Source organism: Lithobates pipiens, unplaced genomic scaffold (genome assembly GCF_037356315.1).
Source record: "Lithobates pipiens isolate NorthernLeopardFrog02 unplaced genomic scaffold, aLitPip1_a1.2 Scaffold_18, whole genome shotgun sequence".
Taxonomy (NCBI): Eukaryota; Metazoa; Chordata; class Amphibia; order Anura; family Ranidae; genus Lithobates; species Lithobates pipiens.
The window spans coordinates 12,901,948-12,918,673 of record NW_027507758.1 but is presented as its reverse complement, the minus strand read 5'-3'; the positions used below and the strand labels follow the sequence as shown (position 1 = coordinate 12,918,673).

The 16,726-nt window shown below is 45.3% G+C and overlaps 1 protein-coding gene across 1 annotated transcript; it reads right to left on the bottom strand.

Moving 5' to 3' along the window:
• Positions 1–2,176: 2,176 nt before the first annotated feature.
• Positions 2,177–10,937, bottom strand: LOC143986969 (zona pellucida sperm-binding protein 4-like). Its single transcript, XM_077485384.1, has 12 exons — positions 10,752–10,937; positions 8,434–8,555; positions 7,608–7,701; positions 7,251–7,409; positions 6,413–6,597; positions 5,314–5,411; positions 5,090–5,220; positions 3,010–3,199; positions 2,787–2,937; positions 2,633–2,711; positions 2,412–2,510; positions 2,177–2,340 (listed from the first exon to the last, which is right to left on the bottom strand). The coding sequence occupies exons 1-12, from the start codon at positions 10,933–10,935 to the stop codon at positions 2,195–2,197; spliced, it is 1,638 nt and encodes a 545-aa protein (XP_077341510.1). The 5' UTR covers positions 10,936–10,937; the 3' UTR covers positions 2,177–2,194.
• Positions 10,938–16,726: the final 5,789 nt, after the last annotated feature.

Sequence of the window (16,726 nt, the reverse complement as noted above, 5' to 3'; positions counted from 1 at the left end):
AACTGCAGCTTTAATGTAATTTTATTTAGGAACAGTTCTAAACACATGCCACTTTACAGGAATACTATAGACACCGCCCAGGCATGATAGTTGTAGGATATTTCACTTTTAGCCTCATTAAAAGCCATTTTTAAATTTCTCATGTTTGAGTCCCATAGACTTTAAAAGTTTGCGCGGCCTAAAGGTCAGCTTGCAAGCTGAACTGGGGGGGGGAAGCTTGAGTAACTAGTGATTAGAACTGGGGGACTATGGTGGAGAAGGCTCTGAGGGTTTTGGTATATCTGAAGCGCAAAAACCATGCAATGCCAAGCTGCTGTTTCCAAAGCAAGCAAAATCTTTTGTATGCAAGGAAGGTATAGACTCAGATATTTTGCAGCCCCTGTACAAAATTAGTAAGACCTCATCCAGAATATGTAGTTCAGTTTTGGGGGCGCAAGAGAAAAAACCCACCCCTGGAGAATGCAGAGAAGGGCAACCAAACTGCTAGGAGCATAGAAGATTTTGGGGGGGGGGATTCTTTCCTAAATCTACATAATAGGACTGGGTACTGATGTTTATAGGTGAAGTTGATCCAGGGATTGCCCAAAAATTTTTTATATATATATATATATATAGGAAGGAAGCAGATGCACAAGTTACAAAGCCTAGAGACTAGCAGAAATTATGCAGCAAATATCCATTCCACAGGCCCAACCATTGGAAAAAGCACAGATAATTCCAATTGTGAAAAAGGAAGTGCTTTTTCCCCCCCCATAATCGAGTTGAACGCTAATTGGTGAAGAAAGGGAGAGATCTGATAAGACAATTTACAGTAAAGAGTTATCCACTGAAGCTGGCTAATGCATGTTCAAGCAATGCACTTCTAAGCGTGGAAGGAGCCTGCCAGCATCTGGTGCACAAGTGTCTTTGCAATACCTTTAGGGCTCCTATGGGAGGTAGAGTGGGCTTAAAGTCAGACTCAAAAATGCATGAGTAGCGTTTACCATGAATTCCAATTGCCTATGTCACACAGACTATAGAAAAACCACATGCAGTTCAATACACGAAAGTGGGGGACCCAACAGGCCTCTCACACCAAAGATATGCAAGACCTGGAGTTATTTGGCTGAAGGTGGACTTTAATAACCCGATTGTTCAGAAGAGACTGAAATTTATACACAGCCAATTGTGATAGCAGTGACTTCTCCCCTTGGAATCAGTGAGAGTCTTAAGGCAAACCTCACAGCAATCTTCTAGTAGCAAAGCAATATTACTAGCTGGCAGCCCTTCTGTCTATGCTTAGACTCAATCCCATATAAGTTTAAGACAAGCACCCCCATTCTTGAAACACCCAATCAGTCCAAGTTATTAATCAATATAGGGGGGGACTTTTGGAAGAAAAAGATGCCCTCAGTTTCCTTTACATTAGAGTTAGTGTGCCCCCTTATTTACTACAATCTGGGGCAAAGATTAGCAACTGCCTGCTTCTGCCAACAGGGGGATATTATATTGGGTAAAGGAACATGGCCAACAGCTTTACAGTAACCCCAATCAAAATACATACATTTGGGTGCTTTTTAAGAAATAAGGTTCAGCCATAAAGTAGTCAAAGCCATTACAAAGATGAGGCTAGATTTAAGGAAGCCCAGGATGGACACGAGAAAAGTTAAAGTGGCTGAAGTAAGGAGATGAGCTTAGACCTGCCAACACCCCCTCCCAAGTTATGGCTAGAAGTAATGTGCCTCCTCTGGCAAGCTAGTGAAGAGATCATAGCTTTTAATGGGAACACAAGACTTGTACATCGAGTAATGGCCATGCAAGGTCTGTAGACCTTCCTGTGGTCACAACCCTCTTAAGGCAATAGGGACAGCATGATTGAGGCCCCCCCAGTTGACTCGCAAGGTGAACAAGTTCTCAGTGGTATTACCGACTGTTTGACAAATCCTTTTACAGCAACTAAAGCTGCTTGAGAGCAGCTTTAAGCATTCAGGCTTATCACATGATGGGGGTTAGTGCATAACCAGACTGGGGCAGGATATTAGCTGAGCAAGCAGGTAAGTCTTATCCTAGCCCATTTTGAAGGATAACCCCTTCTGCGTTTGGGTGGGAAACCACTTCTGACCAGCTTCAAATTTTAAGCCACAAAATGATCTTTGGCTTTTCTGGAACCATGTTGGGAATAAAGCTAGGAGACAGATTTAGAAAAATAGTTTATTCAAACATTTGCAGTTTTAAGGTTACATGTTTGACTCCTGCGGTAGATCCACAGGCCTAGAACAGCAACAGCCACAGACCCAACAACCCCAGCAGTGGCTAGTCCTCTAACCAGGTCCAACGTGGAATGATCTGATGGATCAGTACCTAGGAAGAAATAAATTAAGTCTTGAATCTCAACTGAAGACAACCCAGGACCCCCTCTCCAGATTGATTACCTTCCAGTTTTAGGATTTCTTGATTATCCACAGAAACAAATGCAACAGGTCCTTGAGAAGTCACCGTGTTCTTCAGAGACTGAAGTTCAGCCATTCGCCCTAAAAAAGGATCAAGTTTAAAATTCCATAGTGGATCTTTAAAATAAAAAAAGTTTCCCTTTTATTTAAAGTGAGTTTTGTGAATACCCAAGATTCTTCCACCTGAATATGAATTTACTCACTTCTCCTTTGACCACAAGAAACCACACAACTGTCCCTGGCAGATGGAACACAAACAGAAGCACTGCAGTGGAAGTATACCTGAAGACAAGTTTTTACACAGTTAATCACAGCAAAGCATTAGATGAAGACATACAATATGTTGCATTCACTTACCAGGCCATCAAGGGCAAGCTGGGTGGTGGAGTCCACAAATGTGAAGGTGCTGACCACAAAGCGCTGGTAGTAGTTTGGTATAGGTACGGCCTGTGAAGAAGCTCCAACAGGAATCAGCTGGCTCAAGTAGTTGTCTCCATTGAAAGGGCAACTGAAAAACCAAATTCAGAATTGAGATCTGCACAAGGTAGACGGGATAACTTCCATTCTACAGATTACCCACCTGTCAAACAAGATGGGCCATTGAGGAAGGAGTGTGGGATTGGCAGAGCTGGTGGCCCAGCAGTCATTTAGGACAAGGACCAGGTTTGGATCTGTTCTGCCGATGATGCGAACCTCCAGGTAGACTGGGTCTCTGAGCACTTTGACCACAGGGTACTGTGCATCCGTGTAGTATGAGGCATAGTTGAGATCTGCATTACATAACAAAAAAGGTAACATAGGCAACATGTTTTATTTTTTAAATAAATGGTTGGGTTCAGGGACCCTTGAAGAGATGTCTCTTGCTTGACAAAGAAAATTCTTACAATGAACAAACATTAACCCTGGATGGGGGGGGGGGTCCCTACAAACATTTCTTAATCCTGGGGAAGGTCACAACACCTTTGCCATGAGGAAGGCATAAGGCCTTATTGAACAGCTGAAGAGTTTTACATCCTAAAACATTTTACAGAAGACTGTATCTAGACCTCTTGCAGTGGCAAGGTGTAATGTTATTTCATCAAGTCAGTGGGTACAAAAAGGCAGTGTTATGGGGTACAAGTCCCCCCTTCATCAGGGCTCAACTGGCAAACCAGAAGTGAACTACAAACCTATATATGCAACCCATGCCTTTGAAGTGATGAACCACTACCACACAAGCATAAAATCTGATAGGAGTAAATTCCCAGATGCAGATCGTACCACAAGGCCAGTTAGCATGCCAGACTGGTAGCTAATCACTGACTTGCTTTAAGATTGTGAGCCATGCCGTTTTCACACCTTTGGAGGCGATGCCACAAACTGTACAGGTTCCGTGGCCTGTTTAGTTAGAGGTCATGTCCTTTATGGAGTTTTGATGCAAAGGAGTTTAGTGCCAAGTGAAGCTGCCTGGTACTTCTGGGAATGGAAATGGTCCAGCCACAAGCACCACCACGGGTGCATAACCCCCTAGCCAAGCTACAACAGTGGCCCATAGACTAACAAATGCTGCATTGTGTTGCCAAGGGCAGCTAGCATGAGCTGCTAGGGAATTAATGAGGCACAGGACAGGTTAGCAGTAAGAACTAGGCTGCCACCACATTTAGTAGAACTTAAACAGAAACGGCAAGAACCTCCCTCTGACAGAGCTCCATGTTAGGATCTGAGAACAGCTACCCTGAATGACTTTGGACAGGTATAGTAGTATCTTGGAGTTGTGTCACAGCTTTGAATATCCACCTTCCTTATTCCCAGGCATTACTATACCTTGCCCCCTTTGGAAGTGACTGAGTACCAAGCAGGTAAGGGATTGGAAACTCAGGAGATCCAGTGGCAGTGGATCAGCGAGTCTATTAAGAGACTGGGAGCTCAGTTGAGTGAAAACCTACAAGTAATGATTGTAGAGGAAGTACAGAAATTACAACTTGTGTTAGAAATTGTAATAAGACTGTTGCCATAGGAGACAGCAATCCTACATATGCAGATGTGGTGTCCTGCTAGGTGCCTTTCCCTGCATGGCCTTCTACCTATAGAAGTCTGAGTCTGCCAGTTGCCATTGTAGCTACTTAAGGGGGTCCTTGCCATAAACCCTCCTACAGTTCTGTCCAAGAACATAAATCTTTGCATTCAAGTAGTGTCTGGTGCCCATGAATCTACCTAGCATTACACCCACTATGCCTTGTAACCTAGAAGGATGTCAGCTCTTCCAACTCTGGAGGTTTTCATTAGACCAAAGGGGGACCCTGCTACACATTTAAGGAAAGCATCTCTATTGCAGGAGGGCAGATTTTGCATTACACTAGTGGTTTCCAAACTGTGGCCTTTTGCCTGGCCCTTGGAGCATTACCCTACTGCCAGTGTGCCACTGACACCAATGGGCATTATTCCTCCCACTGACAGTGGGGCACCATTACTTTCTCTAATACCAATGGGGCATAGTTTACTACTGATGCCAGGACACTTCCTACTCCCACTGGCCACATGCCAGCCCCCCCCAGAGTATGAAGGGCAGTAAACTGACCCTTTGGTGTAATTCAGGGGTTGCCAACTTCCTAAACAATGGGCTCTAGACTAGTGGAAGCATATTGGTTTGCTTATAGCAAGCTGAACACTTGTATTCTCACCTTGTGCAATCCTCATCTCCAGCTCAAGAGGACCAGATGTACTGACAGGAAGAGGTGGTGGCAGAGTGTTCACTGTAAAAGGCAGCACTGGCACAATACCAGTTTCAATGATGTTGCACTGCACAGTCACCCTAGAGAAGCAGTACATTATTAGATATAGTTCTAATGCGCACCCCCCCCCCCCCCCCCCATATCATGCACTACAGCATGACTCCTCATCTTACCTCATTGTACTGTCCCTAGTAATAGAAGATCCTTGCCATGTCTGTATTTGTCTTCCAGCATCAATAGTAGCTACATAGTTCATTGGACCATTGGGCACCTGAGTGAAAAAGTAACAGAAAGTTGCAGAGGGTGGCTTTTTGCACCCACACCACAACCTACAGAAGTGTCTGTTAAGTATACAAGTAGGGTTGATGGTGCAGTAGAGTATCAGCATACCAATTAAGCCAGTTCACAAAGGCAATAGTTAGATCACTCATGACTGGAACAGCCATATTAAATTGGCTGAATTACGGCGGGGCTGGAATGACCCAACCAGGACAGGGGCTTGCAGAGTGGCCTCTTGCCTACCGACTATGGGCACTGGCTTTTAAGGGAATGTTATTTTGGTAGGTGTTAAAATGGAGTGCTAAAGAGGCAGCTAGTGGGATCTAAAATAGTTCAGCAATCAGGGGTGTGCCCTGCAGTAAAGTTCATATGTTACTGAAACCAGACCTGTGTTAGAGGTTCTGGTCAGTGTTGGCAGCCAGCTGTAGAGTAGAAGTAACTGGTAGGCAGAAAGGAGTGATGCCACTCTGAATGCAGCATGTTTGCAATGTCAAGTTTAACAGTAGCAAGTTAGACTCACATCTGAGTAGGTATGTAGGCAAGCATTTGAAGATTGTCCATAATTGTCCCTTGTGTTCAGCAATCCCTGGCCACTCCAGTGTTCTCTGGGGTGGATGTGGAACAAGGCACTCATGTCAGTGCTAGTGAACATGCCTGAGCTTGCAGCCCCCCCCCCCCCCCCCCCCCCAGGCTCGTGACTGCTGCACAGCCAATGGAAAGGGAGCCTTATGGACTGAAACCACTACAAATGCTTGCCTATACCTACTCAAAATGTGAGTCTAGCTTACCATGAACCACTTGTGCCCTGGAAGATTTTACCCCCTGCCTGACCAGAGCACTTTTTGCAATTTGGCACTGTGTTGCTTTAACTGAAAATTGCATGGTTGTGAGATGTTGCACCCAGACAGAATTGATTCTTCCCATATGTATAGAGATTGTGCTAGCAAGGTTAACCTTTGCACATTAAGGGTCTGATTGTATTGCAATACCTACCTGATATGCTGTGGTGCAGGATAATGGGAACCTGAATGCCACAAAGGAGTTAGTGGTATCTACTTTCAGCCTGGTGCAGGAGTCCAATCCAATCATCCTGACGGAGTCCAGATGCAGAGATGGCAAGGTCAGTTCACTGGACACTGCAATCACCATGTTGCCATCAAATGTGCACTGTGTGGTCACTGTAGAACACAAAATAGGGTTTTCACCATGTAGCTCAGACATGCAATTATCTAGTCACTGATAGTGCCTACTGCAGCATTTATGGATAGTCCAAGCCAGCCATTCTCAACCAGGGTTCCTTGAGCTGTGGCTGATGAACCTCGACCTCTGTAGGCATAAAAAAAAAAAAAAAAAAAAAAGTGGTTTATCACCACAAATATTTTTAGCTGTCTTTAAGGGTGGCATTCTGAGCACTACTTCGAGGACATTCTTCCTATTGGCCACCAGTATAAGGGGCATTGTTTTTATTGACAACTGAAAGTTTTTGGGGTTCCTCCAGTGAGGAAAGGTTGAGAAAGGTTGGTCTAATCCAACATTAGTAGACAGGTTTCATTGCAGTGAAGAGTGCAAAACTATACAGAGCATAGGAAGTCAGACATCTTGAGGGTTGTCCATTGTACCCAAAGGGTCACCAAAGTGTGGCTTAGTCCAAGATTAAAAAATATAAAAATAAAACTGGCAAGACTAGTTTGCTCTAGACACCATTGTGCAGATGTTTTGCCTTGACAAGTACATTTTAAACTGGGCTTAAAGTCACTCAATTACAAAATGCATAGTATGTTCAGGCTGATACAGCTACCAACTTTAGTGGATCCAGCAACATCCTACTTACACTTGTTGCCAAAGAAACAGGGCATTGTAGCATCGCTTGGGGAGAAGCAACATCCCATTGCAGCACAGGAGTCACTGGTTACAGGTGTTTCAGCACAGGAAAGTTTGTCCTCTTTAGCAACAGCAGAGCAGACCTCAGGGCTGGGGGCATCCAGGGCTTCTATACAAGAAAGGGAAGCATAGAGCAACATGCAGTAAATCTAGATATTTCTTCAGTCAGGGCTTGAGGAGGTTAGAGACTAGGAGAGATATACCCTTACCCCGTAGTTAAGACCCCCCCCCCCCCTATAGTAAAGCATTGTGCTCTTGTTCCAGGGGACAATGACATTTTTTTTGTTTAGAAGATTAGACATGTTACCATTCTGTATGGGACATCTCTTCTCTGTCTTGTACTGGTCAACTGCACCATCATCATTTTCTTCCAGAAGCAAAACCATCATATATTCCCCATCCTAGAGAAAATAAAAACCAGCATGCATTACACCAGGGGTCTCCCAACTTCTGAAACAAAGGGGGGCCCAGTTTACTTCCTTTCAAAGTTTGGGTGGGGTGGTTAGTGGGAGAAGATGCCCTGGCATTGGTAGGCTTTGTGGTCACCGGGTGGAATAGTGTCCCAAGGGCAACTCTGCCTGCAGATGATTTGGTGAAATGCAGGAGTCTCCAAACCCAAGTTGAGTTGTCTCAGTCCATTCTGCTAAACCATGTCTAAACCTCCCTCCCCACCTATCAAGGATTTAGGCACTTATTTTACAAGTTACCAGGGGTTTTCCCCACTTATAGCCAGAACTTGTTTGGGGTAATGAAGGGTTAGAGTACTGTCCAATTTGGAAGTTCTCACTTCTGTCCTGAAGAGGCTACAAGTGAGAAGCTTCTAAAGGAAGCACATTGCTGTTGAGATATGACATCAGAACAGGCATTGCCATTTGATTTCTCTTCACTGCGTGTTCTGGCAACCGCTAAATTATCTCCTATTTGTGGGAATGGTTGCCAGACAGATGACCTATTAAGGGGGCAATCAATAAACCTAGGCATTCTTTGCTCTAAAGAACTAAAATTCTGGCTATACAGACACCAATGAATGAATTAACAGATTTATAGTATTAGAATTCTATTGGGACCCTAGAACTGAAATTAGTTGTCCCATGAATGCATCAAATAGCCCAAGTCATTGATGTCAAGCTTACCTCTTCCCTTACGTAGCATCCATCATAGGCAGCAGCAATCACCATTGTGTTATTGGTGACATGACTTGCCCAGATCCCACAAGCAGAATCATTGGCGGGATCCTGAAATTTATCCTGGAAATCTGAACACAAAAAGTTGATTGCTTATTAAGGCAGATACCAAAACAACAACAAGTGTCACATTGACTTCTGAAGGCAAATTAGCACAAGATTGTTAGACCAGCCAAACCACAGAAAGTCCTTGTTAGGACAAACATTTAAATTACAACTAAAAACTTTGTTTTGTACAGAGTGGAGAGGGGTTAGAACACCTGTCAAGTTTGTTGCCATCTGTGCCCTGGTAGGATTCACCCTCTCCATTTCTCCTACATACCATGACCATTGAATGTGAAATTAATAATCCCGAATTGCTCCACATAAATGGGACACTAGTTTTGGTGACCTGGGGTTCCCAAGGGATTCCCTTGGACTCCCTGCAACAATAGATCCCTCACCAGACTATCATTGCTAGGAGGGATCCAATGTTGCTGAGAGAGTGTTAGAGGGTCTCTTAATGCTGGGGTATCCATTGTTGCTAGATCATCATTTTACTGTTTCTTATCATTAAAAAATTCCATACAAAATACACACCACAAAACGATACTGGATTCTCTAAAAAGGTGTAGACCAGGGATATGCAATTAGTGGACCTCCAGCTGTTGCAGAACTACAATTCCCATGAGGCATAGCAAGACTGACAACCAGAGATAGAGCATGATGGGACTTGTAGTTAGTGGACCTCCAGCTGTTGCATAACTACAAGTCCCATCATGCTCTATCTCTGGTTGTCAGTCTTGCTATGCCTCATGGGAATTGTAGTTCTGCAACAGCTGGAGGTCCACTAATTGCATATCCCTGGATTAGTACAAAGGAATAGTTCTAGGGAGGTGGGCAGGGTCGCAGAGTCAAGTGGCGACTTGTAATGGAGGAGTTCCTGCACCCATTTTCTGAGAAAAGCAGCCCTGTATTTACTAATAAAATTAAATTCCCATGTACTGTGGGAGAACAGACATAGGGGGTGCAGGGTCATGGCTTAGCAACACTTTAGGGGCAGATGAATTATGTACTTCCTGGAATCCATTTGCCCTTAACCCAGGCAGATGCGCTTAGCCGAGAAAGCCACTCCTCCCCTGGGACGACAACATTTAGATCTAGGCCAGGAACCAAATAGGATGGAATAATTTACATTTCTTCAAATAGTAATGCTGAACAAACAATTTAGTTATATGTACCCCTGCCCCCCATCCATCAACATAACCCATAAATGCACATTTACTGTTAAATTAGAACGATGGGCAAAAATGTGCCCCCCCCCCCAATTTTGGATAGAGTATGGGAGGGTTATAACCCATCAGCTTTTTTTGCCAGGTGTGTCACATAACAGGAAGTGAGGAAACCCCCCCCAAAATGAAGGGAATCCCAGAACTAGTGTCCCCACTGGAAGATTTACCCCTGGGACAACTCAAGATTTTCCTTTCAATGCCCAACAGTAAAGAGTGCTACTCTCCCCACTGGGGGGGGGGGGGGGGGACACAGACGGGTGTTCTAATCCCTCCCCTCTATCCAATAGAGAAAAAAAAAAAAAAAAAAAAGAAGTTTTGCCTTTAGTTGTACATTAAGTCAGAGCCATGTGTTCATGTCAAGTTCTCCGCTTTTGCTACAGGCAGATCTTGTAAAATTCTAAGGAGCTGAAAGCTGCTAGATGGTATACCAGTGCTTACTGGAATCTCAAGCACTGGGGCTAAACACCCGATGTGAGCGCTTCCAGCCTGTGAAGAACCGGCCCCATTACCAGTCAGCTTCCCAATACACAAACACCCACCAAGAATCAAAGTGAGCCCATACACCTCTTGAGCCAGCTTCCCAATACACAATTCTGTGCTGACCCAGCTCCTCACTAGATCTTCCTGGGTAGGGAAGTGCCCTCCCCAACTTCGTGCAGTACAGGAAGTTAAGGAAATCTGCCCAATGGGATTAGAGGAATAATCTTCAGATCCACTTTGTAACAGGGGGGGGGTGGGGAGGGATACCCATCCAGTCACTAGACCTTAAAATATCTCAGGACACCGGCTACATTCTAGTGCATAACCTGGATAATAGGACACTGATCCCTATTCAACATGTGCTACTCCCATCCACCATGTTCTGTGAACTACCAACCAGTTAGTAGGAACAGCATCCCGACTTTCAGCAATTTTCAACCTTTAACCACAATAGGGTAAAAATTCAAGCAAAAATAAATAAATAATAAAAAAAAAATATATATATATAAAACTTACTCAACACTTTCAGGGAAAAGGTCGCCCCTTCAGTAGGTATAGAAAAGGACAATTCCATCTTGTCCAGAGCACAGTGGAGGAGCGAGGAGCTTTCAAAGTGTCCATTGGCATCACACAGCAACCAGGACACACTGACACTCCACAACAGCAGTGCAAAGTCCAATCCTGCCCTGGAAGAACCCATCTTGATGGTGATTTGTAATACTGACCCTCAGCCCTGACCTGAGATTTATACCCTAGAGAGAGGGCGGGGCTTCATGCTGATTGGCCAGGGACTGCTATGCACACAGGTGATCCTTATACTTGCAAAGGTGGCAAAGAACTGTTGATTGTGGGTCTCTTCAAACCAATCAAGGTTCATGTTCTGGGATGATTAAAAAAAGGAGCACCATTGGTTATTACTTTGTATTTTATTTTTTATTTTTATTATATTTGTTGCACTTTTTTTTATATATGTTTCATGACTACAAAAATGGGGGCTGATTTATGAAAACTGGAGAAAAGAAAGCAAAGAAAACGGGGCTCCTATCCATAGCAGCCAATAACCTCACCCAAGAGCTCAGTTTTTGTTTTAGCTTCCAGTGTTTAATGTCAGGCCCTTAGGGGTTCTGAGGTGCTGTGTACCTTTTGTATTATTGTGGAACACTTTTTTTCATGATGTAGCAATTTACAAAAGTAAAAGCTGCAGAGCCATTACCAGCCGGGTTTTATCTACTTCCCACTCAGATCAATTCTGACATTCCTCTCCTACATCATTTTTTTTTTTTGCTATAAAATTTACTCAAAACCCCCCAAACATTACATATTTTTTTGCAGAGGCCCTAGAGAATAAAATGGCGGGTTTTGTAATTTTTTTTTCCATACAATATTTGTGCAGCAGTTTTTAAAATGCATATTGTTTTGAAAAAATACACTTTAGGCCAGGTTCACACTATTGTGAATTGGATGTGCATCTCACCGCATCCAATTCACATGTCAGGAGATTGTGACCGGCTCTCTATAGAGGCGGTTCACACATCTCCGGAGCGGCTCCGGTGTGAATTGCGCAGGGGTCCTGTGTGTCTTCTGGTCTGTTTTGGGTCCAAATTGAGCCAAAAATGCAGACTGAGATCAGACCAGAGATGGTGAACGGGAAGCACCGGACCCCTGCTGTGAGCCGCTCCATGCTGCAGTTTGAACCCAGCCTGAATCTGAGTGTACACAAACACAATATAATACCTATTTTTTGGGTTAAAATATAAAAGATGATGTAAGTCAGTGTAAATAAATACCTAACATGCCATGCTTTAACCCAGGGGTGGCCCCGTCCATTAAGGGCAGGCTGAAGTCACAGTGGCGGCATTTGATGGGCACAAGTAGGGCTGAGCTTTGAGTTAGAGTCGAACATAAGTTCTACTCGAACATTGCCTGTTCGATCGTTTGACGAAGATCGAACATTATGGGTCGTTCGCGCCAAATTCGAGCGGCGCGTCACGCCCCATAATTCACTGCAGCATCGCAGTGCATTGCTGGCTGATGATTGGCCAAGCATGCACTATGACCCGCATGTTTTGGCCAATCACAGCACCATCAGTGAAGAGTGTCATAATTGGCCAAAGGCAGGGTGCCTGTGGACAATTATGGCTCAGGGGGTTAAGTACACACCCCACACGCATGTCGGCCGTGTAGTGGGTTAGTGGCATTTGTTAAAGAGAGAGAGACAGAGAGACGGTCATTTTCATTTCGTTTCAGCCGGCAATTCCTTCCTGGTGTTCTGTTGCTAATATACTTCAGGCAGGCGAGACAGTTAGATAGCTGCAGTGTATTGTGTGTAGGGATGAGCTTCATGTTCGAGTCAAACATCGTCAGTTCGGCGAATTCTGAACATTATGGGCCGTTCGCGACAAATTCGAGTGGCGGGTCACGGCCCATAATTCACTGCGGCAGTGCATTGCTGGCTGATGATTGGCCAAGCACGCACTATACCCCGCATGCTTGGCCAATCACAGCGCTGTCTGTACAGAGACCCGTAAATGGCCAAAGCCAGGGTGGCTTTGGCTGATTATGGCTCAGGGGGTTTAGTACACACACCGCACTATATAAGGCCGCCTGCGTGGTGGCCTTGTGTAGTGTGTTGCGGTGGCAGAGACAGATAGCCAGAGAGACAGTGTGATTTCATTTCATTTGAGTTAGATAGAGCAGGCAGGAGGCTAGTCAGTTAGCTGCAGTCAGTGTATTGTGTATATATATATGCATCCTAGGTGTTGTGTGTGTGTATATATATATATATATATATATATATATATATATATATATATATATATATATACACATACACTGTATTCAGTTTAACTAGCTTCGTTCCTGTGTACTGTGTCCTTTGGACAATGTTCACTTAAAGCTACCCCAATTGCTGGTGTTCTGATGATCCTATCAGCAGGCAGCTGTAGCAATTACAGTTGGTGTGTTGTGTCATTTGCACAGTGTGCACCTAAAGCTACCCCAATTGCTGGCGTTCTGCTGATCCTATCCGCAGGCAGCTGTAGCAATTACAGTTGGTATAGTGTGTCATCTGTACAGTGTGCACCTAAAGCTACCACAATTGCTGGTGTTCTGATGATCCTATCCGCAGGCAGCTGTAGCAATTACAGTTGATGTATTGTGCCATCTGCACAGTGTGCACCTAAAGCTACCCCAATTTCTGGTGTTCTGCTGATCTTATCCGCAGGCAGCTTTAGCATTTACAGTAGGTGTATTGTGCCATCTGCACAGTGCACCTAAAGCTACCCCAATTGCTGGTGTTCTGCTGATCCTATTCGCAGGCAGCTGTAGCAATTACAGTTGGTATATTGTGCCATCTGCACAGTGTGCACCTAAAGCTACCACAATTGCTGGTGTTCTGCTGATCCTATCCACAGGCAGCTGTAGCAATTACAGTTGGTGTATTGTGCCATCTGCACAGTGTGCACCTAAAGCTACCCCAATTGCTGGTGTTCTGCTGATCCTATCTGCAGGCAGCTGTAGCAATTACAGTTGGTATATTGTGCCATCTGCACAGTGTGCACCTAAAGCTACCCCAATTGCTGGTGTTCTGCTGATCCTATCTGCAGGCAGCTGTAGCAATTACAGTTGGTATATTGTGCCATCTGTACAGTGTGCACCTAAAGCTACCCCAATTGCTGGTGTTCTGCTGATCCTATTCGCAGACAGCTGTAGCAATTACAGTTGGTATATTGTGCCATCTGCACAGTGTGCACCTAAAGCTACCACAATTGCTGGTGTTCTGCTGATCCTATCCACAGGCAGCTGTAGCAATTACAGTTGGTGTATTGTGCCAACTGCACAGTGCACCTAAAGCTACCCCAATTGCTGGTGTTCTGCTGATCCTATCTGCAGGCAGCTGTAGCAATTACAGTTGGTATATTGTGCCATCTGCACAGTGTGCACCTAAAGCTACCCCAATTGCTGGTGTTCTGCTGATCCTATCTGCAGGCAGCTGTAGCAATTACAGTTGGTATATTGTGCCATCTGTACAGTGTGCACCTAAAGCTACCCCAATTGCTGGTGTTCTGCTGATCCTATCTGCAGGCAGCTGTAGCAATTACAGTTGGTATATTGTGCCATCTGCACAGTGTGCACCTAAAGCTACCACAATTGCTGGTGTTCTGCTGATCCTATCCGCAGGCAGCTGTAGCAATTACAGTTGGTATATTGTGCCATCTGCACAGTGTGCACCTAAAGCTACCACAATTGCTGGTGTTCTGCTGATCCTATCCGCAGGCAGCTATAGCAATTACAGTTGGTGTATTGTGCCATCTGCACAGTGTGCATCTAAAGCCACCTCAATTGCTGGTGTTCTGCTGATCCTATCCTCAGGCAGCTTTAGTAATTACAGTTGGTGTATTGTGCCATCTGCACAGTGTGCACCTAAAGCTACCCCAATTGCTGGTGTTCTGCTGATCCTATCCACAGGCAGGTGGCTGCAGTAATTACAGTTGGTGTATTTGGGTAGCTTTAGGTGCACACTGTGCAGAAGACACAATTGCTGGTGTTCTTCTGATCCTATATCACAGGCAGGCAGCTGCAGTAATTACAGTTGGTGTACTGTGTCATCTGCACAGTGTGCACCTAAAGCTACCCCAATTGCTGGTGTTCTTCTGATCCTTTACCGCAGGCAGCTGCAGTAATTACTGTTGGTGTACTCTGCACAGTGTGCACTTAAAGCCAACCCAATTACTGGTGTTCTCATACTAATATTACAGGCAGGCAGTTGATTCTGATAGCTGCAGTATATCAGTATATACGTCCCAGCTTTGTGCAGCTACATCTCCCTGCAGGCCATTAGTATGTCTGGAAGGCCAACAAGGAGAGGCAGACAGTCACGAGCCAATAAAAGAGGGCAAGCAGGCTCTGTGTCTTGAGGCAACAGTGCTGGTCATGGACACGGTGCATCCTCCTCAGCACGTGGCCATGGGACACGATTGTCCTTATTTTTGGCAGCTGGCCGTGTTGAGCCACAACATGCCGAAGACTTGGTAGAGTGGATGATCAAGCCGTCCTCATCCTCTCTCACCCAGGCTTAGGGTACTGGCAAAGCAGCTGCCAACGCGGCCTCTTCCCTCGGCTCAATGGCATCAGTCACTCCTTCCCTAGCCCCACCATGTCCTCCTGAGGAGTCCCCCTGAACTGTTTGAGCACAGTGTTGGCTACATGCTCTAGGAGAATGCCCAGCGTTTTGAAGGATCTGAAGATACCCAGCTAGAGAAAGGCAGTAACGTGAGCCTAGAGAGAGGGGGTGCCCAAGAAGGTCAGCAATCTGACAGTCATATTCCCCCAGCTGCAGCATACTACCAGGTTTGCTCCAGTGATGAGGAGGGAGGAGAGGATGAGGTCACTGACTACTGGTCAGTGGTCAGGGTCAGGGTACTTGGGTGCAACTATTGTGTCCATCATATGCAGCCACTTGTGCCCCATCATATGCAGCCACTGTGCCCATGATATGCAGCCACTGTGCCCATGATATTCAGTCACCTGTGCCTATCATATGCAGCTACATGTGCCCATCAAATGCAGCCACTTATGCCCATCACATGCAGCCACTTGTGCCTGTCATTGGCAGCCACTTGTGCTGATCAAATGCAGCCACTTGTGCCCATCATATACAGCCACTTGTGCCTATCAAATGCAGCCACTTGTTCCCATCATATGCAGCCACCTGTGCCCATCAAATGCAGCCACTTGTTCCCACCATATGCAGCCACTTGTGCCCATCAATATGCAGCCACTTGTGCTCATCCATATGCAACCATTGTGCCCATCATATGCAGCCACTTGTTTCCGTCATATGCACCCTCTTGTGCCCATCATATGCAGCCACTTGTGCCCATCAAGTGCAGCCACTTGTGCCCCATCATATCCAGCCACTTATGCCCCATCAAATGCAGCCACTGTGCCATCATATGCAACCATTGTGCCCATCATATGCAGCCAGTTGTGCCCCATCAAATGCAGCCACTTTGCCTATCAAATGCAGCCACTTATACCCACCATATGCAGCCATTTGTGGCAATCATACGCAGCCACTTGTTTCCATAGAATGCTGCCACTTGTGCCAATCAAATGCAGCCACTTGTACCCATCATATGCAGCCACCTGTGCCCATCAAATGCAGCCACTTGTGCCCTTCATTTGCAGCCACTTGTGCCCATCATATGCAGCCACTTGTGCCCATAAAATGCAGCCACTTGCTTATATCATATGCAGCCACTTGTGCCCATCAAATGCAGCCACTTATGCCCATCATATGCAGCCACTTGTGCCTGTCATAGGCAACCACTTGTGCCAATCAAATGCAGTCACTTATGCACATCATATGCAGCTACTTGCTCCTATGATATGCAGCCACTTGTGCCCATCAAATGCAGCCACTTATGCCCATCATATGCAGCCACTTGTGCCTGTCATAGGCAGGCACTTTTGCTGATCAAATGCAGCCA